The 25,617-nt window shown below is 44.0% G+C and overlaps 1 protein-coding gene across 2 annotated transcripts in view; it reads left to right on the plus strand.

Moving 5' to 3' along the window:
- KCNG2 (potassium voltage-gated channel modifier subfamily G member 2) overlaps window positions 1-25,191 on the plus strand; it is a 77,386-nt gene extending 52,195 nt beyond the window's left edge. Inside the window, exons 3-4 of one of the 2 annotated variants that reach the window (XM_074943149.1) lie at window positions 22,777-23,328; window positions 23,420-23,545. In XM_074943149.1, the coding sequence (XP_074799250.1) occupies window positions 22,777-23,328; window positions 23,420-23,425 (558 nt within the window). In that variant the 3' untranslated portion in view covers window positions 23,426-23,545. Of the gene's footprint in view, window positions 1-22,776 lie in introns of both variants that reach the window. The other variant, XM_074943148.1, reaches the window with a different exon arrangement.
- Window positions 25,192-25,617: the final 426 nt, after the last annotated feature.

Consider the following 25,617-nt stretch of genomic DNA (forward strand, 5'->3'; position numbering starts at 1 on the left):
GCTTTTTTAAATTATTAACCACTCTTTGTAAGGAACTTAACTGAAAAAATATCCTCCTGGAGGAGGAGGCGAAGGGCGCAGGGGAGCTGAGGCAGCCCCTGGACAAGAGAAACAGAACATACCCTCATGTGCCTTAATTTTCAAATGTGCTGAGCACTCATAGTGCCAGTTGATGCTAGTGGGAGCTGTGGGTGCCCTGCACCTTTGAAAATCAATCACTTTATATATTCTTCATTTTCAGTGCAGGTCCTTAGGGTCCGGTCTCTTACTCATGTGGGTAGCCCAGATTCCTGGGGTTAGTCCCATTAAAGTCAGTGAGAGTTTTGCTTGAAGATTGCAGGATGCAGCCTTTAATTTTTACATTGAAATGTGTGAAAACAAAAGATCGAATGGGATGATGGAGCATTGCAGGTGAGGGGTTGAAGGTGGGGGAGAAGCTTTGGAAAAGTTCTCTTGTCTCTGAGGCTTTGGGCAGAGCATGATTACAGTGTAAGTGGATGGATATTTTACTCACAACCAAACAAGCCACTTCATGTTTGTGCTTGTTTTCCAGCCCAGTGGTCATTTAACACAAACCTGACCAGTCGCCTGTTTCAACAGCACTTCATCCCGTCAGGCTCTGCCAGCGTAAACACATTTCTGTACCAAGCTCTCCTCATGGTAAAAATCTCCAGAAACCACTTCTTCTCCTAGCACCCCATCCCACAGGGTGCTGTGCGCCCTCAGCTCCCCAGAAATTCCGGAGAGTTCTGTGCTGTGTTTTTATGAGTACTTCATACACAATTAAAATCCACCCTCTGCTGGTATGGTATGCACAGGACATTATCAGGTAGCCATGTTCATCAGAGGTGTTGAATTTAGAGTCAGACCCATGGAACAATATTACTTCCTGCTAAGAAAAAACATGCAAAACACCTGGTCTGGTTTTTTTAATTGTTGTTTTGTTAGAATGATCTTGTTTTACAAGCTTTTTTTCTCCTAAAATGAACATTTTAGGATAGTAGCTAAAACCAATTTGTTCTGATAGTTAAAACAAATCATAGTTTCAAAAGCCAGTAGCTGCAAGAAAACTGAACTTCCTTCATTTGTATTTTAGATACACCTTGTGGAACTGAAAAACTCAATACCTTTAAATAAGCAAAGTCAAACAAAATCCACTAAAAATGGCCTATGACAATTAGTTAACCACTAGCCACTATTCTCTGCAGAGTGCTCTAGATTTTGAGAGAGAGTTTCTACAGCAAATGGATGCAGGATGAATCCATCTCACTGGGAAAGCCCTGTCCATGCTACTACTAAATAAAATGAGTTTGAGCTTAACAGTAGTCTGCAGAATAATTCTCAGCACTAGTCTTGTAGCAGGGCTGGGACTGGGTAGCTTGTTAGGGCTTGGCTGGACCACTAAGAAACACTGTGTCAAGACTGAGACAACAGGGAACACTATGTCAAGATGAAGGGAGGGTTTTCTGGCCTCTGAGAAGTGGGGTAGGTTGGGCTCTTGGAAGAAGAGTCCCAAACTGGCCTTTCTTCCCTTCTTTCCTCTGCCTGTCCTCCCACTAATAACACTTCTCCAGCACCTTGTAATCAAACATCTCATAGCACATTTCAAAGGTGGATATTAGCTCCTTTTAATACATGGGAGAAACTGAGACATGGAGAAGTTAAGTAATTTGACCAAGGTCACACAATGGGTGGTCAGAGTTGAGAATATAACCTGGAAATCTTGACTGCCAGTCTCTTATTTCCAATCTACAGGAAATACTGCTTCCCTTGAGTGCAATAAAGGTGTGACACGGGGGGTGCCAGTAACAGATTGATCTTTATTTCCTGTTCCTAATTACCTGTTGTGAGTAAAGGTTATAAAAAGTCATACCCCTGTGATTGTCACATGGCAGGAATTGGTCTCCACTCTTACAGTGAGGAAGAGCTGTTACAGAGAGTGGGGTGCCTGGTTGAAAGGTGTTTGTTGGGGAGCATGAAGTTTTCAGTAATGTCACATAGATGTAACATACTTGACTTTTCTGGGCATTTGACTGAGATACCATACAACATTCCAATGATAAAACTAGCAGTATACAATATCAGGACAGCATACATTAAATGGCTTAAGAATTGACCAACTGACACATGTCAGCAACTCGCCAGCAGAGGGGAATCCTCACTGAGTGGGGATGTTTCTAATGGGGTTTCACAGAGATTGATACTAGGCCTTTTGCTATTCAACATTTTCATCAGTGATCTGGAAATAAATGTAAATCACTGCTGATAAAATATGCAGATGACGCAAGGATTGGTGGAGAGGAAAATAATGATGAGGAATGGGCAATCATACAGAACAGTCTGGATGGCTTGGTAACTTGGGCCCATGCAAAGTGTTGTTGTTTTTTTAATGCAGCCAAATGCAGAGTTATATACCTAGGAACAAGTAATGCATGCCAGACCTACAGAATTGGAGACTGTATCCTGGAAAGCAGTGTCTCTGAAAAGGATTTAGAGGTTATGTGGACAGGCAATTCAGTGTGAGCTGCCAGTGTGGTGCTGTAGCAAAAAGGGATAATGTGATCCTTGGACGTATAAATGGGACTAGAAATAGAGAGGTGATTTTTACCTCCATGTATGGAATTGGTGAGACAGACAATGCAATACTGCATACAGTTTTGAGGTCCACATTTTTTAAAAAAATGATAAAAATTGAAGAAGGTGCAAAAAAGAGCCACAAAAATTACTCGAGGGATAGAGAAAATGCCTTACAGGGAGAGACTTGAGGAGTTCAATCTATTTAATGTATTAAAAAGAAGTTTGAGAGGTGACTTGATCCATAGTGTGTACAAGAAAATGCACATAAAGAAAATACTAAGTACTAGGGCTTTTTAATCTAGCAGAGACAGGCATAAAAAGAAATAACGGTTGGAAACTGAAGCCAGACAAATTCAAATTAGAAATTAGGCACAAGTTTTTAACAGTGAGGGTGATTAACCCCCATTGAAACACATTACCAAGGGATTCATCATTTCAGTGTCTTCAAGTCAAGAACGAATGCCTTTCTGAAAGACATGATTTAGCCAAACACAAATCATGCTTTAGTCAAACACATGAGTTATTGGGACAATACAGAAATAACTGGGTGAAATTTAATGGCCTGTGATGTACAGGAGGTCAGCCCTAGATGATGTAATGGTCCTTTCTGGCCTTACATTATGAATTACTGATGCTCCTGGAAGTAGGCATTGTTCTATCACTCACATTGAAAAGGGGTTGTGGAAGGGCTATGGGCGTGGTAAAGTGCTTTGTTTTATTAGAGGTAGAGCCCCAGGATGAGGGATAGGTGATGTGAGCACCTGTCCTTTATTTCACACTGAATATCCCATGTCCTGTATCAATATAGGATGCACTTCTTCCTGCATGTCAGCAATAAATAATCTTTCATACTCAATAATACAAAAGTACAGTTTTATACCACGAAGAAAACATTGTGGGTGCTGTCCCTTTCAAAAACAGGCTTTCTCCAGTATTTTTCACACCGGTGTGTGTGAGATGTTCAGCACACAGTTATGTAACTATCATGACTGTTTTCTGGGTATAGCTCATTTTTATTGTGTTTGCATGGCTTGCTGCTGATGCTTCATTTTGGAGAACCCATTTCAGTTCAGTTCAGCTGCTCTTGCAGTTTGAGCAACATACATTTTGCTCTCTCGTGGAGATTTGTTCTTTGTTTTCCTCAATCTAAAATAAAAGTCATTCAATCTGAAAACACATGATCTCTCTAGTGTGTATGGAAAACACAACATTCTTCTTTGTTTTCCTTGAAACACAGGTGGGGGACGACGACGACGAAGTACAGAAAATATTCCACTTTTGTACTTTAAAGACCTACCGACGTAAAGCTTTGTGTCTGATATAGGCCCCTATCTGGCAACAGATTCTGCAGGAGTTGGAGCCTTGTTCACTTCAGTGAGTCTCCACCTGGTTGCAGGAGTCTGCCCACAAGGAATAACTTGTAGGATCAGGGCCTTGGATTGTAAACTCCTCTGGCAGGAGCAGTGACTTCCTCATTGTTTGTACATGGCTCAGCACACTGATGGAGCTTAGCAAGTAACAGTAAAGCGTGTTAACCACCTTGCATGCTGTTGCTTGTGTACAGTTTAAAATTTGTACCCAAGGATAGATCCTAGGCCTGGTTTGGAATCTCCTTACAGGGAGAAAATGTGTCTACATTCCTTCTGGACAGGGAATAAACAAACACTAAATATTCTTTCAAGGACATGCTGTACTCTCCGACTCAGGCTATCTAGCTGGAATTATTATTGTTGTATTTATATGTCAGAGATATCAAGACAGGTACTCTGTTTTACAATGCACAAGTCTTATTCCTGAGTTGATGAACTCTGAGAGTGAAAGGTTTATCCCACCAAGAGAACCCTCTTCCTGCTGATAAGTCATACATCCATCCTATTACTGCTGCAGGAAAAAAGGAAGGAACTGATAACGGAAAACAAATGCTTGAGCATATTTACTTAGAACCTGATCCTCCACACTCCATTACACCCCTATGGTATCCCCTGGAAGTCAATGTGACTTCTTACAGATGCAGGATCACAGCCTTAGAAATCAAAAGTAATTATCATCTGTGCAGTTTCAGTTGAACAGATGGGATTATTTGGAGAGTTATTCCATTAATTGGGTGCCAGCACACTTTTAAGAAAAATATGCAAAAATAATCATTCATAATTTTTTCTGCATATTTCAGATGAGCTCTAGATGATGATAGCAATCCCTTGTGGTTCTGCAGAGGGGTAGATAGTACTGGGTTGCTATTTTCACACTTAATTTTTTTTTCTTAGTAAGGGTCAGATTCTGCCACCGTTATTCATGCTGAATAGTACCTTCCACTGCAAATAGTTCCATTGACTTCAGATACTGCTCAGTTATCAAAAAGTGTGGCAGAATTGGGTTCTAGATTACTTTTTACCTCCAGATACTAATCTTGACTTACACTAGGACACTTACTATCTTTTCCAGATTTTTCAAGTTAATCTTTATGTTGGAAAAAACCCACCAACAATATACATAATAATCACTCCTGAAATGTTTAGGAAAAAGAGAGATTTCAAATATTCAAAGAAAAGAAAACTAGAAAGAGAATCAAGTAAATCTGCTAAAAGTGACAGTGGGCTATTTAATTTAAAGTAGTCTATTGGAAGACTTCTGCACAAGGCCTGTGCTTAATTTAAAGGGGAAAACTTCTTAAGGAAAATGTACTTCTGAGTCAAATGCATAGCAATAACCCTCAGTCAGTGAGTTCTTTCAAGACAACTACACAAAGTATCTCCAAGACACAAAAATAGTTAGAGGCATATGATATCTTTATGGCATTGTAGGCCTATAATATCCTTAAGGCAACTTACTAACATACTAAAGTAATGGCAAGAATAGAAGAAAAGGAGTACTTTTGGCACCTTAGAGATTAACCAATTTATTTGAGCATAAGCTTTCGTGAGCTACAGCTCATTGTAGCTCATGAAAGCTTATGCTCAAATAAATTGGTTAGTCTCTAAGGTGCCAAAAGTACTCCTTTTCTTTTTGCGAATACAGACTAACACGGCTACTACTCTGAAACCTGGCAAGAATAGAGTCACTCAAGGCATGTGGTTAATATGTCAGAGAAATCTTAAAATGATCATTAATGCATCAAAGCAAAAGCAATGCAGAGAAACCAAGGGTATGAAGGAAACAATCAAATACCATTGGGTTGCCACACTAGGCCTGTTCTTTTGTTCTTGGTGAGGAGCCTTAAGCCATAAAAACAGCCTCTCCTACATAAAGAAGGAAGCTTACTTCTTCTACGGGATATCTTTCCTTTGGGAAGAATAGTAGCAAAACACAGAGAGTTTACATTGGGCATATACACCTGTTTTCTCAAAAGGGAGACCCACTTGCATTTTGTATCCTTTGTCTGGGATGATCCAAAATAACAAGGGTTTATAGGTGGCTCACTGTAAATTATACAATAGTCAATAGGCATTTATATATTGGCTTTTCAATTGGTTTTGTTTGCCCTTTTGTTCTTTAGGGAGATTTGTTTGCATTTCTAAGAATACTGCTGCTAAAATAAGCAAAATGTCAAGAACATTTAAAAAAAATATCTTTCAACATAACTAGATTTTCATTTCTTCCCACTCCAGCACTAGGATTAAAGATGTCCCATGACCACACACACACACGCTGGGTAGGGTTCTCTTCTCATGTTGGTTTAAGCCAGGAGAACTCCAGTGCAGTCACTTGAGTTACATCTGTATAAAAATGGCAGAGGCAAATCAGACCTATGCTTTCTTCTTCCCTACACTTGGTGTTATCACGTGGAGCTGTTGTAATTAGAAAAATTCTAATAGAAAGTTACAGTTCAGTAGCCTTGAATTGGAGACCGTGTTATAACAGAGAGACTCATAAATATATAAGAAGATTCCAGGATTGTTACTCTGTGTCACTCCATAGCCTAAAATTTCTGTACAGTCAGTGTGAAACGATGGAAACAGCTATAAGCACGCCTGAGAGCTCTTTTTGGTTCAAAGTATCATCTGGTTCAATCATCGCTGGGATTCACAATCTGTTACCATCCAGTTTTAAGTTCTCAGCTATTTTGGTGTTTCAAATGTATACCCATTTGTGTGTACATGCCAAGAGTCCTAAACCATTGTGATATCAGAGGTAATTCAACCAATCCCCACCCTAACTCTACAGTTAGTTTGCATGCAACAATTTAATTGGTTGTAAGAGGGAGACCGCACAGATGGTGGATTACTTGGCTCAACTGCTACACCCTGCACAGGCTTTCAGCTACTAGTCAAGTTAATAATACCTTATACTATACAGAGAGCTGAGACTGTTTAACCTTTTGCGTTTAATTTACACACACTGTATGCCCTACCCTCAGCGGTCAGGATTGGGAATAGATGTATTTTGTGAATGTGAGTCAAATAATATGTGACTGGAAACCTTATTTCACAAAAGATACCCAACAAAAAATTAATTTCAGACGTTAAGGCAGTTCCTGTTGTTGAACTGTTTAGATTTCTAAGCTATATTCTGATGTACTTTAAATGGGTCAGAATTAGAACTATTCAGGACTGTAGAATGTCAGAAAGGCCAAGTATTTGTTGCACAAATAGTACCAGATTGTCTCATGAGCCTCACTATATTAGGGTATTTTTAGATCTAGAGCTCCTGTCATTTTTAGGTTAAACCCTTTATTTGTTTTAATGAAAAATAATGTAGAAAGATGAAATAGCAATTACCCTTGGCATTTTCTATCTCAAGGGAACACTCCACTTCAAACTCTTTATGAGGCCCTCTATTAATCTCTCTCTCTCTCTCTCTCTGATACACAACTGTTTTCCCTTGGCTCCCAGCTGCATTAAATCCCATCTTGTTCATAACTATTAGACCAGCACCTCTTTGTGATACCTTGGTGCTCTGCTTTCATTAGTAGGAGTCTTAATAAAAATGCAGTTCATTTTATTCATTTCTTTATCGAACAGCATGTTTTAGAAGTTGAGACACAGTGAACATAACACTCATATTTTAAAAAAATACCTTTACCCATATTACATATATTGTCTACAGTGTCTAGGCATGTAGAGTGGGATTTTAGACTTAATTCAACTCCCTTTCTCTTGTTTGAAAATCCCAGCTGTATAGCACATTCATCACTGTGATAGCTGAGTACAATAACACTGAGGTGTAATAACAAAATATTCTTTCAGATGAAATCATTGTTCTGTTTTAATTTACTTGTTACCATTCATGTTGTTAGTTTGCTTTTTGTATTTCACTTGCCTTAGACAATTCAGTCCTATACTAGCTGGAAGCCGGGGAGGGACCAAATGACCAATTATGTCTCTTCCATCTCTAATTGCTGTGATTCTGTGGACAATGAAACTAACTGGTGAGAGTAACTTTCCCTTTCTAGTTCTGATGTGCTTGCTCAGTGAGGTTATTGCTCAGAGGAATATTTTAATTTAACAAGTGCTCATTTTTTTTATAAATTTCATGACAATATTTTTGTTCATATTATGTTTTTGTAAAACTTACATAAACTCCAGTTTATGAGCCTGAAGCCCATTAACAGCATCCTTTAAATCTCAGCGTTCCTCAGACCTAAACAAAAGTTTGTCTTCTTATTTCCTTTGGGCTCCCCTATCTGTTTGGTTTAGCCATCTGTTGTCTATAGTCATACACATAGATTGTAAACTTTCTGTGGCAGAGACTCTCTTTCTGATAAAAGAAAAGGAGTACTTGTGGCACCTTAGAGACTAACCAATTTATTTGAGCATAAGCTTTCGTGAGCTACAGCTCACGAAAGCTTATGCTCAAATAAATTGGTTAGTCTCTAAGGTGCCACAAGTACTCCTTTTCTTTTTGCGAATACAGACTAACACGGCTGTTACTCTGAAATCTCTCTCTGATATGTTTGTACAGTGCCTAGTACAATGAGGCCCTGGCCTCTGGGTGTTACAGTAATACCAGTAATAAATAACAAGTTGTATTTTTGGTTGCTGTTCAGGTGCACATGCACACAAAATTGACATTTCTGATGTGTCTGGTCTGACCAGCTTGGTTACTGAGTGAAGGAGAGCACAGATTTTTTTTTTTCTTCTGTCAAATGAGGCCATCTCAGATTATAAAAGATGCATTGCATAAAACCTTTACAAATTCTAATCAAAGAATTTTATGCTTGCATCATCTTGATGTGGTCTCCTTTCTCCACACCTGACAATCAGAGAAGTTTGCTGTGAAAGTTCCAGTTTGAATTACTCTACCATGTCTAAAAGCAGTCATGGAAGTGAGGGCTGTATTCCGTGGGTCACAAACAAAATTCTACAACCCAGGCAACCTCCAGGCTGTAAATCCAAAACTTTAACATTGTTTCCAACTGTTTGATGAGGTTCTTTTGTCTGAACCCCACAGAATCTGCACATATTACAATACCAATGGCCAGATTTTTCATGGCAAGGTGCAGGGAGTTGTGATTATGTCTTTTGGAAACAGTAGTGTGCTTTTCTGTGAATCATCACAATGATTCAGCCCTTCACATGTAAGAAATACCTATATTACTCTTTCCTTCATGTCTGTCTTTCGGTTTCCTGGTCATCCTATTCTGTAGTGGGCTTCCACCTCCAGCTGTCAATGTTACAGTGTCTATCACCATAAGCTCCACTGATCACCAGTGTGGATGCATCTGATCTCTAGGGAAACAGAGTTGGTGTGAAGAGTTCTCTCACTTCTGTCCCACAAAGCACTGGTACAGCAGAAGTGGCCTGTCTGGCCACTGTCCTGCACTCCACTGCCGGGGACTCAAGATGGCTGGAAGACACCAACTTATCCAAATAGCACTGCACTCATGGATCTCCCTTGTGAGCCATTTTCAGAGAGAGCCACTTCTGCAGTTTTGGAGCGGGCTGCGCATGAGTAGAAAATGATGTGGGGGTAAATAGCTAATGTTGGTAAAGCACTTTATCTACAAAGTGCTGTGTAATAATCATCCATCGTATTTAGCAATCACTGTCCTCTTGAAGCAGCCACAGTTCTAGGTTTTATTTCCTGTTTCTCCCCCTTGTGTTATTTGTCTGTCCCCTTAAAAAAAAACAAAATGGCACGCTAGTGCATATTTTTGGCAGAGAGTAATCTGCCTCCTTGATTTAAGCAGCTTAAACCTTAGCAACATCAACAAATTCTAGAGCAGAGGTGGGCAAACTACATCCCATGGGCCACATCCGGCCCGCGGGACCGTCCTGCCCAACCCTTGAGCTCCTGGCTGGGGAGGTAGCCCCCAGCCCCTCCCCAGCTGTTCCCACTCCCCCGCAGCTTCAGCTCGCTGCGCCGCCAGCACTCTGGCCCGCCGCTCCTTCCGGGCGGCATGGCTGGCTCCGGCCAGGTGGCAGGGCTGCAAGCTCCTGCTGCTCTGAGCTGCATGGTAAGGGGACGGGGAGCCGGTGGGGGTTCTGGGGGCAGTCAGGAGACAGGGAGCAGGGGGCGGTTGGATGGGGTGGAGGTTCGGGGTGGGGCGGTCAGGGGATGGGGAACAGGGGGGGTTGGATAGGCATGGGAGTCCTGGGAGGGCCTGGGGGGGGGCAGTTAGGGGTGGAGGTCCCGGGTGGGGGCGGTCAGGGGACAAGGAGTAGGGGGGTTGGATGGGTCGGAAGTTCTGAGGGGGGCAGTCACAGGGCGGGAAGTGGGAGGGGGCGGATAGGGGCGGGGGCCAGGCTGTTTGGGGAGGCACAGCCTTTCCTACCCGACCTGCCATACAGTTTCGCAAGCCTGATGTGGCCCTCGGGCCAAAAAGTTTGCCCACCCCTGTTCTAGAGCAACAGCTATCGAAAACGACATAAGGACATAGCCCTGCCATAGCCCCAGGAAAAAGAAAAAGCCAGCACTTCCAGCCAGTACAGAGAGTTTAGGGACTGTGAGTGCATTTTGTTTCACTTAGTGTTGGTCATAACATTTTTGAGTGAGCATGTGGAACAATTTCTCAATTTCTGCAAATTCTCATGATCAGAACTCCCCATTCATAGCAAATATTACAGCCTCAGCTTCTGATCCTCTCCCTCTTAACTTCAAACATTACATACAGTTTAACTTTAAATAGAAATTACTTTCTGTGGGGATGGGAAAGGGCTAAGCTTTCTTCAAAGGACAAGGAGGAGTCTGAGGAAATTTTAAGGAGACTTGGGGATCCATGTTTGTTGAGGTCATAAGAATGGCAAGTTCTGATGCAGTGGCCAATCTGAACATAGGTGTGATAAAATGGACAGATTATTTCAGTGTAGTAATAACTGAGGAGGGGTTCAATGGGGTACGCTTCCTGTTAACTTGGTAATAAGTATATCCTGTGCTTAATGAACTTTTCAGCCCCAGATATGGATTTTACCTCATAATTGGTAAGCACTGTTAAGTTTTCATTTTCATATTATGTTAAAATATCACAATACATTACAGTCATTATAAAGAACTAAACATTCAGGAATCTTTTCGCAAAAAACACCAGCACCCTTGTGTTTTTAAACTTATTCACATTTGGTGTAACTGTGGTACAAACAGCAAAATGTGCTCCATATTTAATCTATTTTAGGTACTTAGATGGTCCACGTTACTGAGCACCTCATACTCTGTAATATATTTAGTCTCACAACACCCCGGTGAGGCTGGGGTTTATTCTCATTGTGGAGATGGGAAACTGAGGCACAAAGGCAGGTGACTGACCCAAGGTCACACAAGGAGTCTTTGAAGAAATCCAATGCCAATGTCTCCTTCATCTGCATCCACAGTTTAAAAAGTACAAAAGGCCAATTTGCAATACCCTTATTCACCCTGAGTAGGATCCATACTCCACAAATGTTTGCATTGCCTTCAGTGGGACTGCTTGTGCTGTCAGGTGCTATTCAGTGCTAGTAAGGGTATCATAATGTATCCCAGGGTGTCATCATTTATATCACAGGAAATATTGGGCATTTTTGCACTCATACCTTGGCTTGCTTTGAAGGGTAAAATCTGTCCTTTACTTGAAGAAGAACAAGAAAAATAAATGGGCATGTTCATCTCAGAGCTCCAGGAGATGTTACTTTCTGAAAATGTGAGAACTGGACTGGAATAGAGAAGCTGATTGTTTTTGGCTAGTCCCTATGTAACTGGACTTCAGTAATGAAATGATTAATATCTATGCAGCACTTAGACAAATTACATCAGATCACTTAACGTTACAAATACTTATATTTCAGCTGCTCTAGATGCTATAAGTGGGGTCAAGGAAATGGAATTGTGTGAAATTGAAGACTTTTGGAACTACCCAGGAAACCTTTAAATTCAAGACAGAAGGAATGGAATAATATACAAATGAATACATTTTTTAAAAAAAACTCCTAAAGGAAAAGCTTAGCCATTGCCATTATTATTTATCGAAGGCCTAACAACGGAACAGAGAAGTGGAAGCAAGCTAATGAGACAGTATTTTAAAATGGCACATTAGATGATCTAGGTAATTATAACTAGTTAGCTTGATATTGATCCCAGGAAAAAAACATGAAAAAGCTGATGCAGGATGCAGGATGTAGTCAGTAAAGTATGACATAATAATTAGTGCCAGACAACACAGTTTTATGGAAAAGACATGTTGTCAGACAAAGTTGATACTGCTTTTTGATGAGATACAAGTTTGGCCGAAAAAGTTAACTGTGATGAAATAATAGTTTTGGTGTATGTCTACAGTGCAGCTGTAAATGCGACTCGTATTAAATTAATTTAAAAGCTGGCTGATTGATAGGTCTCAAAAAGTAATTGTAAAGGAGGAATTATGATCCAGCAGGGGCATTTGTAGTGGGGTCTTTTAGGGATCAGTTCTTGGCTCAGTGCTATTCAATATTTTGATCAAAGATCTGGAATAAAGTGTAAACTCATTGCTGGTAAAGTTTGCAGATGGCACAAAAACTGACAAAGCAGGGTCAATTCTAAAGAATGATCTGGTAATGAGGGCCCCTTACACCTGGACCATAGCCCCACACCCTGTCAGCTGGCTCCACCCACACTCCGCACCAGGCCCTGCTCACACTAGGTCTTCCCGCTCCCAAGGCCCACCGCCTGCCGAGTCCCTCTTCTACTCTGCCCCTTTCCCCTAACGCCCCCCCCCCGCCTGCCGCTCGCTGAGTCCCTCCACCCTCCTCCCCTGAGACCCCCGCCACTCACTGAGTCCCTCGTCTCCTCCACTCCCTTCCCCGTGACCCCCACTGCCTGCTGAGTCCCTCCACCCCCTCTTCCCTGAGCAGGGTGGGGGTCACGGGGGGGGTGGAGGAAGTCAGCAAGCGGTGGGCAGTGAGGACCTCAGGGGAGGTGGAGGAGAGGAGGTAGTCAAGACTCAGTGAGCAGTGAGTGGGGGACCACAGGGGAAGTGGAGATGGGGAGGGACTCAGCGAGGAGCGGCGGGGGCCTTGGCAGAGGAGTGGAGCAGGGGAGGGAAGATATGGAACATGGATGTGACTACAGGGGAAAAGCAGGAACGGACCTTGGGGACGGACCAGAGGCGGGGCCACCACGGTCCAAGTGTCCGCACTCTCAAAGGCGGTAGGTTGGCGGCTGTGTTGCAGGGGAGGCTTAGCCTATTATACCCGCTGTCTATGAATGTTAGCAAGTTGGAAAGAGGTCAGAAAAGAGCTACAAGAATGATTCAAGGTTTGAAATCCAGCCTTACAGTGAGAGACAAAAGGACTCTTTAGTCTAGCAGACAAAAGCATCATAACTGCAGACAGTGGAGATCCAGTGGCTGGAAGCTGAAGTCAGCCTGGAAATAAAGAGCCAATTTTTTTACAGTTTACCACTGGAACAATTTACCTAAGGATATAGTGTTTCTTGGGGGGTCTTTAAATTGAGACTGGCTGTCTTTCTAACAGAGATGATTTAGCTCAGCCAGAAGTTATGAGTTTGATGCAGGCATCACTTGGTGAAATTCTCTGGCCTGTGTTTTGCAGGACCTCAAACTGACGACCACGTGGGCCCATTCATAGATTCAAAATCTATGAATCTACGTATGATCTAATCCCAAAAGATGCTGCACTCTCACCTTGCGCTGGAGTTTCCAATAGGAGTTGAGTGCACTCAGCATCTTTTGGGAGGTGCTCAGTATCTTTCAGACTCAGGCCCAGAGTTATCAACAACATGAAAGGAGCAGTGACAAGTTATTGTGATAAAGAAAAGGGATAGCCATAAAAATGCAGAACATGAATGCTTCCTGTAATGACTGAGTGAACCTTTGTGAGTTTCACCCCTTTTAATGCAGTTCTCTGTCTGAAGAATCTTTGCCAATGCTGGCTATATTTTTTGGTACAAAAAAGCACATCTAGGCCAATATCTAGCTCTAATTTAATATTTTCAATCAAAATGTTTGGTTGCTGTTCAGACTCAGCCTGTAGGTCATTTGCGAGCAGGATGACTCCGCTGAAACAGACTACAGTAAATGTCAAACTTCTCATTCGCTGGCAGCAACTACTGCTTGCGCGCGCTCGCTGGCTCTCTCACACACACACACTCTCTCTCTCTCTCCAGCACTTTGCTCCTGGATGCAAATGGAAAATACAGAGACCAATATGAAGGGGGGGGACTTCCCAGTACTTTTGATCCCCTAAGATTTATTTGAAACTTAGCTGATGGTGCTCTGAATAGAGACTACAGGGGGCAAATTTTGTCATGGTAGTGAAAGGTCCTGCATTCTGGTGAATACAACAGCTTCTCCCATTCCAGCACCAGCCTCTGGACACCAACAGAATAGTGTCAGCTACACCTAAAACTAACCAGCCTATGATTTCAGAACAGGATATGAAAAATCATCAGCCAGGAGAGGACATGTTAGCATTGTCCTTGGGCCTTTGTTTTGTGGGAGAAGGGCACAGAATTACCAATGCCACCTTGAGATGCTCTCTCTCTGCTGTGCAAAGGCAGAAAGAGACAGCATTTCAGTATTTTGGGGCAGAGGTAAAGGCAGCAGCAGGCTGGCAAATTCAGCCAGAGGCAAGCCAGAAGACCCTTACATTGCATGATAAAGGGGGAAAGAAGGAAAATCAGAAAGACCCACTTTGGGGAAAAAAGTGGGAAGACAGGAACCAGCTTTACAACAACAACAAAAACAGGGCTGAAAATCATGGCAGGGGAAACCAGATAAAGAAAAAATATAGGGCAATGAAGGAGAAGCAACAAAAAGTGGAAAGAACGGGGAGCAAACAAAGCTAAAAAAGATGGGTAAGGGAAGAGATAAAATAGAGGGAGGCAAACAAGCATAAAAAATGTTGCAAGGATCAGATTTTAAAACTGAGGCTAACAAGGTGTGTGAGAGAGTGTGATAATGGCAAGTATTAGAAAAGGGTGTTGGGACAAGCTTTACAAAAAGACAGAAAGGGATGGGTGTGGCAGGAACACATCTTGTCCCAGATGCTGTATATCCTGGGTTACAATCCTGCTCCCAAGTGCTTTGTGTTTTAATTTTCCACTAGTTCCAGGAGAGGTGTGATTATAGGAGCACAGCCTAAAGGGGGGGGGCATCTCCCTAAATATTTCAGAATTTCACTGCCTTGTGAGACCACCCTATGGCTCTTGGGCAGCTCCTTTCAGCTAAAAGCGCAAATTCTCCTTGCTGGCGTTCCCCATGGAAGCTGATCAAGCTGTACAGAAACGTCTTTGGTGTGGACTCAGTCTCAGCCCCAGTGGAGTTCTGTTTTGTTGGTGATTTACACGCGATAGTGCTGCACAGCTGCTCCTTGTGGGAAACAATCCCTGTCTGAATTGTCTCAGTCCCTGCCATGTTTATATGAAGCAGGTGTTTGGTAGATTGCAAGTGCTACAGTTAGCTTTTTTTCTGGCAAGACTGCAGAGCAGAATCTGGCTCGTTTCTATAACATCTGCACTTACACTTGTGAGGATGACAATTGCAAGGGCTATCAGTCCTCATACTTCAGGGCGTACTGCAGCGCAACTGAACTCAGTTCTCTTCACTGCTGCTCAGGACCCAGCATTTACTGAGGCATACAGAAGGATGGATGGGAAAGGGATAGCTCAGTGGTTTGAGCATTAGCCTGCTAAACCCAGGGTTGTGAGTTCAATCCCTGAGGGGACCATTTAGGGATCTGGGGCAAAAATTGGGGATTGGTCCTGCTTTGAGCAGGGGGTTGGACTAGATGACCTCCTGAGGTCCCTTCCAACCCTGATATTCTATGATTAAAAAGATTCTTCAGTGTTGCTTCCAAGCTTTGTGTTACTGGCTCTTGTGCTGCTGCTCAGATGAAGAAAATAAGATGGCCTAAACTCACTGAACAGGATTATAGTATTTGGAACTGGAAGCCAAATGCAATTGAAATGGACTCTTACGTAAAAGGATGCCTATTCTAACAAATGACAGCCAAAGCTTATCAAGTAAGGAGAGTTATGCGCGCGCGCGCACGCACACACACACCCCAATCAGGAACAGACCAGTAGAACATTGTTTTTAATCTTCGTGAGACTTAATGATATTGGACACATCCATTTGTAATGACTACTTATTTGTATTATGGCAGCACCTGGTTGTTCTAGGTGCTGTACACCTTGCAGTCAGATTGTCAAAAGCCCTGAATATCCACTGTGCTGAGCTCTTTTGGTCAGCAGTAAGAGCTGGGCCCTGCCACCGTGAATTTACAAACTAAATAGACAAAAGCTGAGAGATAGTATTACCTTGATTTTACGGAAGATGCGGGGACTCGGGCACAGATGAAGAGGAGTTAGGTGCCTAAATACCTGTGAGGGTTTAGGTCCAAGTGACTTACAGAGGAACTCTCTGCCAGAGCCAGGCATTGAACTCTTATCTCCTAAATCCTCATCCAGTGCACCCCACCCCCACCCCCAGAGAAGCTCTGTCATCCCCCCGCCATGTCCCCTGGACTGCAGTGGGGACTGAGCGCTCCCCCAGCCCTGAGACCATGCAGGGAGCAAGAGCTACTCTGGTCCCAGGGTCGCAGCTGGGGTCCGGGCACTCGGGCTTGCCTTGCCCAACCCAGTGCTTCTTCCGGGCCTCTGGGCTTCTGCGATGTGGCAGTGGATTTTTTCCAGGGTCCCCCAATTGACCAGGGCCCCTGCGCACAGGCCCTGTCAGCCCAGTGGCTAATCCGCCACTACCTGAACTCCTGCTCGCCCAACACACCGCTGCAAGAGAGGGGCCTGGACTAGAAGTGTAAGGGAGAGTGCTCACTTAGGGACAGGGTAGATCTATCTGTAAGAGTGTTGGCACGGGCGGTGGGTATAATAGGCCATGGGAGGCTCAGCCTCCCCTTGCACTGCCGTGGCCGCTGGATCTCTGGTTGCAGAGTTTTGGGGGGAAGTTTTTGATTTATTATGCCCCATGCCGGTGCTGGAGTGGCTGAGGAGGCAGTATGTGCTATTCAGCTTCAGCCCCTGGACTCAAGGGAGATTTCTGATGAACCCAGGGAGCTGAGTTGCACATACTACCTCTTCAGCCGCCCCGGAGCCTGCATGGGGCATAGCAAAGCTTCTCCCGGAGGAGTGTCTGAGAGACACACGCTATTGTCCAGGTGACTTGGGATCCGCGGAGAGGAGGCATGGCCCAGCTGCAGTTGGCCTGGGACTCCGGCCCGGGGGTCTCGGGGCTTCGGCCTGCTGGGAGCTCCTCCAGCCAAAGGGAGGGAAGGGGGCTCGGGCCATGGGGGAATGGGCAGAAGGGGCGGAGCTGGTGCTAGCCTCCCCGAAGGGGGGCTCCACCCACCACCCATGAGTGTTGGTTAGGGTTATGTTGCAGCTTGCTGTTAGAAGGTGCAGCCATTAGCTCTTCCCTTGCAGCACTAAGAGCTTAAGCTACATTAACCGGTTGCACTTCCTATTGTATGTTGTTAGGATACATTTTAAGTAAAATTGCATTGGTTTTATTTTGGGTGTTTATTGTCTGCATAAGAGCCCTTATTTATATTTTTGTTCCTGGAGGCAACGGAGGTACACCCACCAATGTACACAGTGCCTGGCCCTGTGTGGCACCACCACCTATAAATATTCATAAGAGTAATAGGAATACTGCAGAGGGGTGACTAGAGGATACCCATCTAATTCCCCCTCGCAGCTGTGGTCCCAAGGTTCTCCGTTATCCTTAATGACATAAGGCTTCCAAGCAGCATGTGAGAGTTGCCGTCTTCTGTGTAACCTGGGAAGGAAATGGGGGTTACAAAACTTATCAACTAAATAGAAAAAACAACAAAGAAATCCCAGGTTTACCAATGGGGAAAATTCCCACTTAAGAATTATCTATCTTAGGAGAAAAAAATTAAGGGATGATGGTTGAGTCTTTGAATCCAGACAGGAAATAGTCTGCCGTGAGGAGTATGTGCTTCGCTGCACTGGGATGTGGAGAAAAGAAAGGGTTACAAAAATCAAATTGAAGAAGACATTATAAAGGCCTCCATAGATAAAAAAGTTATGACCATGGCCCTACATAGTAAAAGATGTCTGTAAGTTGCCAGCTGTACAGTTAAAGAGGGATATGGTGTATGTGGGGACACATCTGTTTACATGCACAAATATCCTAGCATGTTCATAGACAAGGTCAGGACCAACTTGCACAGTTGATGCCTCTTCCTCCGTCCTCCATTTAAAAAAAAAAAAAAATTCAACTACCCGAGGCAGTAAAAAATCAAATAAAATGGCAGGGTTTGTGCTCCAGAGAGACCTAGGGCAGGGGTTCTCAACCTTTTTCTTTCTGAGGTTCCCCCTCACCAACATACTATAAAAACTCCAGGGCCCAGTGGGAGGGGGCCTCAGGGCTCCAGGCTCAGCTACCAGGTGCGTGTGTGGGGACGGCTTTTGCACTGTGAGGCTCAGGGCCACGGAGCCCTGGTTGAGAACCGATGGAGTAGGGCCTTCCAGAATATTTCCCAACTGTAAACATTGACAAAAAGCATTGGCGGCAGGTATAATAGGCCAGGGAAGGCAAAGCCTTCCGGAGGCAGCTGCCCCCGTGGGATATGGTGGCTGGGCTGGATGAGCCGGGGCTCCTCTGGTCACGGGGAGCACTCAGGGCTCCTCCTGTTATCGGGGGAGGGGGGGCAGGTTTCAGGGCTGTGAGGGGCGGGGCTGGCAGGCAGAAGGGGCGGGGCCGGCAGGCTAGCCTCCCCCCAGTGGAGGTTCCGCCCGCTGGCCATGACAAAAAGACACATTTAAATGGGTGATAAATATCAGTCAAATATAATTTAAAATAGAATGAGAGAAGAAGATAATCGTATACAGTCTGTGGCTACAGGAGTTAGAATCATAGAATCATAGAATATCAGGGTTGGAAGGGACCTCAGGAGGTCATCTAGTCCAACACCCTGCTCAAAGCAGGACCAATCCCCAATCAAATCATCCCAGCCAAGGCTTAGTCAAGCCTGACCTTAAAAACTTCCAAGGAAGGAGATTCTACCACCTCCCTAGGTAACGCATTCCAGTGTTTCACCGCCCTCCTAGTGAAAAAGTTTTTCCTAATATCCAACCTAAACCTCCCCCACTGCAACTTGAGACCATTACTCCTTGTCCTGTCCTCTTCTACCACTGAGAATAGTCTAGAACCATCCTCTTTGGAACCACCTCTCAGGTAGTTGAAAGCAGCTATCAAATCCCCCCTCATTCTTCTCTTCCGCAGACTAAACAGTCCCAGTTCCCTCAGCCTCTCCTCATAAGTCATGTGTTCCAGACCCCTAATCATTTTTGTTGCCCTTCGCTGGACTCTCTCCAATTTATCCACATCCTTCTTGTAGTGTGGGGCCCAAAACTGGACACAGTACTCCAGATGAGGCCTCACCAATGTCGAATAGAGGGGTACGATCACGTCCCTCGATCTGCTGGCAGTGCCCCTACTTATACATCCCAAAATGCCATTGGCCTTCTTGGCAACAAGGGCACACTGCTGACTCATATCCAGCTTCTCGTCCACTGTAACCCCTAGGTCCTTTTCCGCAGAACTGCTGCCTAGCCATTCGGTCCCTAGTCTGTAGCTGTGCATTGGGTTCTTCCGTCCTAAGTGCAGGACCCTGCACTTATCCTTATTGAATCTCATCAGGTTTCTTTTGGCCCAATCCTCCAATTTGTCTAGGTCCCTCTGTATCCTATCTCTGCCCTCCAGCATATCTACCACTCCTCCCAGTTTAGTATCATCCGCAAATTTGCTGAGAGTGCAATCCACACCATCCTCCAGATCATTTATGAAGATATTGAACAAAACCAGCCCCAGGACCGACCCGTGGGGCACTCCACTTGACACCGGCTGCCAACTAGACATGGAGCCATTGATCACTACCCGTTGAGCCCGACAATCTAGCCAACTTTCTACCCACCTTATAGTACATTCATCCAGCCCATACTACTTTAACTTGCTGACAAGAATACTGTGGGAGACCGTGTCAAAAGCTTTGCTAAAGTCAAGAAACAATACATCCACTGCTTTCCCTTCATCCACAGAATCAGTAATCTCATCATAGAAGGCGATTAGATTAGTCAGGCATGACCTTCCCTTGGTGAATCCATGCTGACTGTTCCTGATCACTTTCCTCTCGTGTAAGTGCTTCAGGATTGATTCCTTGAGGACCTGCTCCATGATTTTTCCGGGGACTGAGGTGAGGCTGACTGGCCTGTAGTTCCCAGGATCCTCCTCCTTCCCTTTTTTAAAGATTGGCACTACGTTAGCCTTTTTCCAGTCATCCGGGACTTCCCCCGTTCGCCACGAGTTTTCAAAGATAATGGCCAAGGGCTCTGCAATCACATCCGCCAATTCATTTAGCACTCTCGGATGCAACGCATCCGGCCCCATGGACTTGTGCACGTCCAGCTTTTCTAAATAGTCCCTAACCACGTCTATCTCCACAGAGGGCTGGCCATCTACTCCCCATGTTGCGATGCCCAGCGCAGCAGTCTGGGAGCTGTCCTTGTTAGTGAAGACAGAGGCAAAAAAAGCATTGAGCACATTAGCTTTTTCCACATCCTCTGTCACTAGGTTGCCTCCCTCATTCAGTAAGGGGCCCACACTTTCCTTGGCTTTCTTCTTGTTGCCAACATACCTGAAGAAACCCTTCTTGTTACTCTTGACATCTCTTGCTAGCTGCAGCTCCAGGTGCGATTTGGCCCTCCTGATTTCATTCCTACATGCCCGAGCAATATTTTTATACTCTTCCCTGGTCATATGTCCAACCTTCCACTTCTTGTAAGCTTCTTTTTTATGTTTAAGATCCGCTAGGATTTCACCATTAAGCCAAGCTGGTCGCCTGCCATATTTACTATTCTTTCGACTCATTGGGATGGTTTGTCCCTGTAACCTCAACAGGGATTCCTTGAAATACAGCCAGCTCTCCTGGACTCCTTTCCCCTTCATGTTAGTCCCCCAGGGGATCCTACCCATCCGCTCCCTGAGGGAGTCGAAGTCTGCTTTCCTGAAGTCCAGGTTCCGTATCCTGCTGCTTACCTTTCTTCCCTGTGTCAGGATCCTGAACTCGACCATCTCATGGTCACTGCCTCCCAGATTCCCATCCACTTTTGCTTCCCCCACTAATTCTTCCCTGTTTGTGAGCAGCAGGTCAAGAAAAGCTCCCCCCCTAGTTGGCTCGTCTAGCACTTGCACCAGGAAATTGTCCCCTACGCTTTCCAAAAACTTCCTGGATTGTTTATGCACCGCTATATTGCTCTCCCAGCAAATATCAGGAAAATTAAAGTCACCCATGAGAACCAGGGCGTGCGATCTAGTAGCTTCTGCGAGTTGCCGGAAGAAAGCCTCATCCACCTCATCCCCCTGGTCCGGTGGTCTATAGCAGACTCCCACCACTACATCACTCTTGTTACTCACACTTCTAAACTTAATCCAGATGTTGTTATGTTAATACATAAAAGTTCATGAACCATCCTGAAGTCAAACAAATAAGATGTCTTACATTGGTGCTAAACAAATGCCCCCTCCACTCCCCAAAACCTGCTGTAAAACAGTAACATTTCAATGAATATTTAAATATGAGAACAGTTCTGTGATCCTAAGTAAATCAGCAACTGTTTATTTGCTCAAGGTGATTACCACTGGGATGAAAGTTAATAGCAACACTATAGCTGTGAATTGGCAGTGTAAGTTGCAAGGTGAGATTAGCAATCAAAGGACAGTCATTATTATTATTCTTCATTGCTGCTCAAGTGCTCAGAGGTTAGTTTGTTTGCAGCTTTTGTGAATAAAAAGCTCATTTTCCATTAAGCCAGTCTGCAGTGGAAGGAATTTATTCAAATAATTCTCTGCCTCCAACAGTACGAGGGAATTATGATTAGTTATGATTAGTTATAAGTAAGTAAATAACTAAAAACATCTTTTTCCCAAAAAAAAAACAGAGTTAGGGGAGGGGGTTTTTATTTTTTCTTTTAGAAATACTTACTTACTGTTCCAAGTAGTTTTTATAGAAGGTTAATAAATTATTAAGATTGTTAAGCATGTTACACATGTGAATAATGTTATAGACTATTCTAAGCATGTCATTTAAAAGCATTATAGATTGTCATAAGCCACAGTTATAAACAGCATGTTGATTGGTGGAAGTCAATTATTTATTAAAAATCTAACTCTGTAGGAACTATGTATTAAAGTTTCATTGATATAAATTGTGACCCATCATTCTTTCAACATCTTCATATTCTGGGTGTAGTACCATGCAATCATAGAGAGCTCACTGCAGGATCAGGACATTAGTCTCAGCTTTGATCTACACTACAGAATTACTTCAGTATAACTTCGTCGCTCAAGCATGTAAATAATCCACACACCCGAGCAACGTAGTTATACCAACCTAAGCGCTGGTGTAGACAGCGCTACATCAGTGGGACAACTTCTCCCACCGACATAGGTACCGCGTCTCATGGCGGTGGAGTTATTAAGCCAACGGGAGCGATCTCTCCCATTGGCTTAGAGTGCCTTCACCAGAAGGGCTACAGCAGTGCAGCAATGCAAGTTTCTAATGTAGACCTGCCCTCAGTCTTCATCGGCAGCCTGTCAAGCCATCAGTGTTCTGTCTTGACATCCGTTATTCTGGTTTTCAATTACCCATTCTAAGCGTTTTCTGTGGTTTATTTTCTCTTTGTTACCAGTGATTTGGATAAGTTTTAAACTACACTGGAGGGTGTCTTTAAGAAGCACTATTAAACTTTTATTCGTTGGTCCTTGGCTAAATCCCTTGTCTTTTATTCTTTTCTGTTTTCTCCCCCTCCTGTTAGGGTGAATGTTCGCAGAAGTGCTACGACATCTTTGTGTTGGAGACAGTTTGCGTGGCTTGGTTTTCCTTTGAGTTCCTCCTGCGCTCCATTCAGGCAGAAAGCAAGTGCGCCTTCCTGAAGACCCCCCTCAACATCATCGACATCTTAGCCATCTTGCCTTTCTACATCTCTCTGATAGTGGATATGGTCTCTGCCAAAAACAGCAACAGGAAGCCTGGCAGTGGAGCAGGAAACAAATACTTGGAGCGAGTGGGCCTGGTTCTACGCTTCTTGCGGGCTCTCCGAATCCTGTATGTCATGAGGCTGGCACGCCATTCGCTGGGACTGCAGACACTGGGACTCACGGTGCGCCGCTGCACCAGGGAATTTGGACTCCTCCTCCTCTTCCTTTGTGTTGCCATGGCGCTCTTTTCTCCACTGGTTTATTTGGCAGAGAGTGAACTGGGAGCCAAGCAAGAATTCACTAGTGTTCCCACCAGCTATTGGTGGGCTGTTATCTCCATGACAACTGTAGGCTATGGAGACATGGTACCTCGGAGCATCCCAGGACAGGTAGTAGCCCTGAGCAGTATCTTGAGTGGTATTTTGCTGATGGCTTTTCCGGTCACTTCCATCTTTCACACTTTTTCCCGCTCCTACACAGAGCTAAAGGAACAGCAGCAGAGAGCTGCAAGCAGACAGTTGCACCAGCTAGAGGAAGCCACCAGATCCCCAAATGCTGACAGTTCTCAGGGAGTGGGTACCTCCTCCCCACTAGACGCGGATGGGGCGTGGCGTCAGCCAGCAATGAACCAGGAAGACAAGAGGAGATGTTGATTGCAAACAACTAAAAGATTTAGCCAGCAAATGAGAGTTCCAGATCTGAAACAAAACCCTATGGAACTAACATAAATCTGGGTATTTTAACAGTGAGACCTGTACAAGAGACTGTCCTTCTTGAGTAACTTTTATCTTAAGAGAGCACCCCAAAGTGTATCTAAAAACAACATGGGAGTACAGTTCTGCTCCCTCTTTCGTAGAAGGCCACTTTAGTTAAGCAAATGATTTTGGGTAGCCCCCAAGGAGCAGTTGCTTAAGCCAGGTTTCCACTGTGTCTGCTAACAAGAAAAAATAAATTTGGAGAGAGAATTCATCCTAAGGGCCCATTACCGGGAGAAAGAAGGGTGCCATTTACTGTACATAAGCTTCCTGGTGGCCCTACTCTGTGCTGAGAATGTCCCCAAACCCTTATTCCCTATGCACAATGGATGCAATCTACATGGCACCCCCATGGGGTGTACATCTCAAAATGTAAAGGGGAAAGTTGAAAGATGGGGGAGAGAAGCCTGCCTTGGCCAGCAGAAGGGCAAATTTATCCCTATTCCCTTGTCTTTTAATAAATAGTGATTTTATTTATTTATTTATTTTTTAAATTGGGAACCATCGTCTGGGCTGCCTGCTGACTTGCGCTCTTGCTCTTTATGCATTATTTAGTAAACATGCATATCTACAACTATAGGCTTTGCACTTGAGCCCTGATGACAGAAATATACATGGACAACCTTGTTAATGACACCGAATGTCAACTTGTTTTCCTTTGCTCACATTTGCATATTGCTTAAAAAAAGAAAAAAAAAAAAAAGGTGTTCCTCTATTAGCCTCCTCCTTCCTGTGTTTTAAAGATTGTTTAACATTTAAGCAAAAATCAAAACCACCTGCCCTTATGGTGAGGCAGGATGGGAACCGTTGCAGAGACTCATGTCTATGTAGTTTTCTGCAGTAGTACTTTGAAGACTGCAGCTCTGTACAAAAACCTTGATCCAAATCCATTAAGTCAGTGGGAGTCCTTCCATGGACTTTGGGGATCAAGCCCCAAATCAGCAGCTGTCCCACATGTTAGGGAATAATCTTGCATCTCTTCCAAGCTGGGAAGAGATTATCTTTTTAGACCCAGCTTACAAATGTCCTTCCCTCCCTTCCCCCTAGTTTTCATTCCAGAAGAAAACTACATTTAAACAAAAAGTCAACCATTTTTTGTTTACTGAATCAAATTTTTGATATCATGAGCATCTGTGAGCTCTCCACCCCATGCTGCTCCTCCTTTGCTGAGCTGCGTAGCTGGTTCAGTTCAGCGTGTAGTGTACCTCTGGATGTATTCCTAATACTGGGTAACATTTAAGAAAAACAACATTGATGGGCACCTCATTCTTTACAGATGTAGGAACATTACACTGCCCTTTTCTGTTCCACCTCTGCGGTCAGGAAATGAACAAATACTGTTATATTACAGATGTTTTTGTTTTTCCCCCCAATGGAGACGAGAATAACCCTACACTAGTAGATGACTGTAGTAAGCTATTCCTCAAAGGAATGGACTGAAAGACCTAAAAGATTGTTTTATTTTAATAAAAACTGGAAGTTTGGTTCCTGTATTGTTGCATTGGCTTTTCTTTTCCTTTGGAAGCAGTGCCATGTGCTCCAGTGTCCCCACAGCTGACAGCAGCCATTTGCTCTTCCTGGCCCATGTTAAACATTGGCCATTATCAGAACAACGGGTCAAGGAATTTGAAAAATCTGTTTAATTTAAAAAACAAGATGAAAATCTGAGCTGTCTTCATGCTGGAAACCGCCAGTGCACCGACTTCCATTCTCAAATAGGTGCCAGCTCTGGGTCTGAGGTTGAGATGGGAGGGGCACCTACCACTCCCATGGACTCTGAGGAGAATTGTGGTCTCAGCCCCACTCAGCAGTGAGCCCTTTTAAAGGGGCCTTATGGACATATAGCACAGTAACATCTTATGGGGAGACTTTCCTTTGCCCCTGCTGATCCTCATATCCAAGCTGTGGAAATAGCATCCCCTC

The sequence above is a fragment of the Natator depressus genome, chromosome 2 (assembly GCF_965152275.1).
Source record: "Natator depressus isolate rNatDep1 chromosome 2, rNatDep2.hap1, whole genome shotgun sequence".
Lineage (NCBI taxonomy): Eukaryota > Metazoa > Chordata > Testudines > Cheloniidae > Natator > Natator depressus.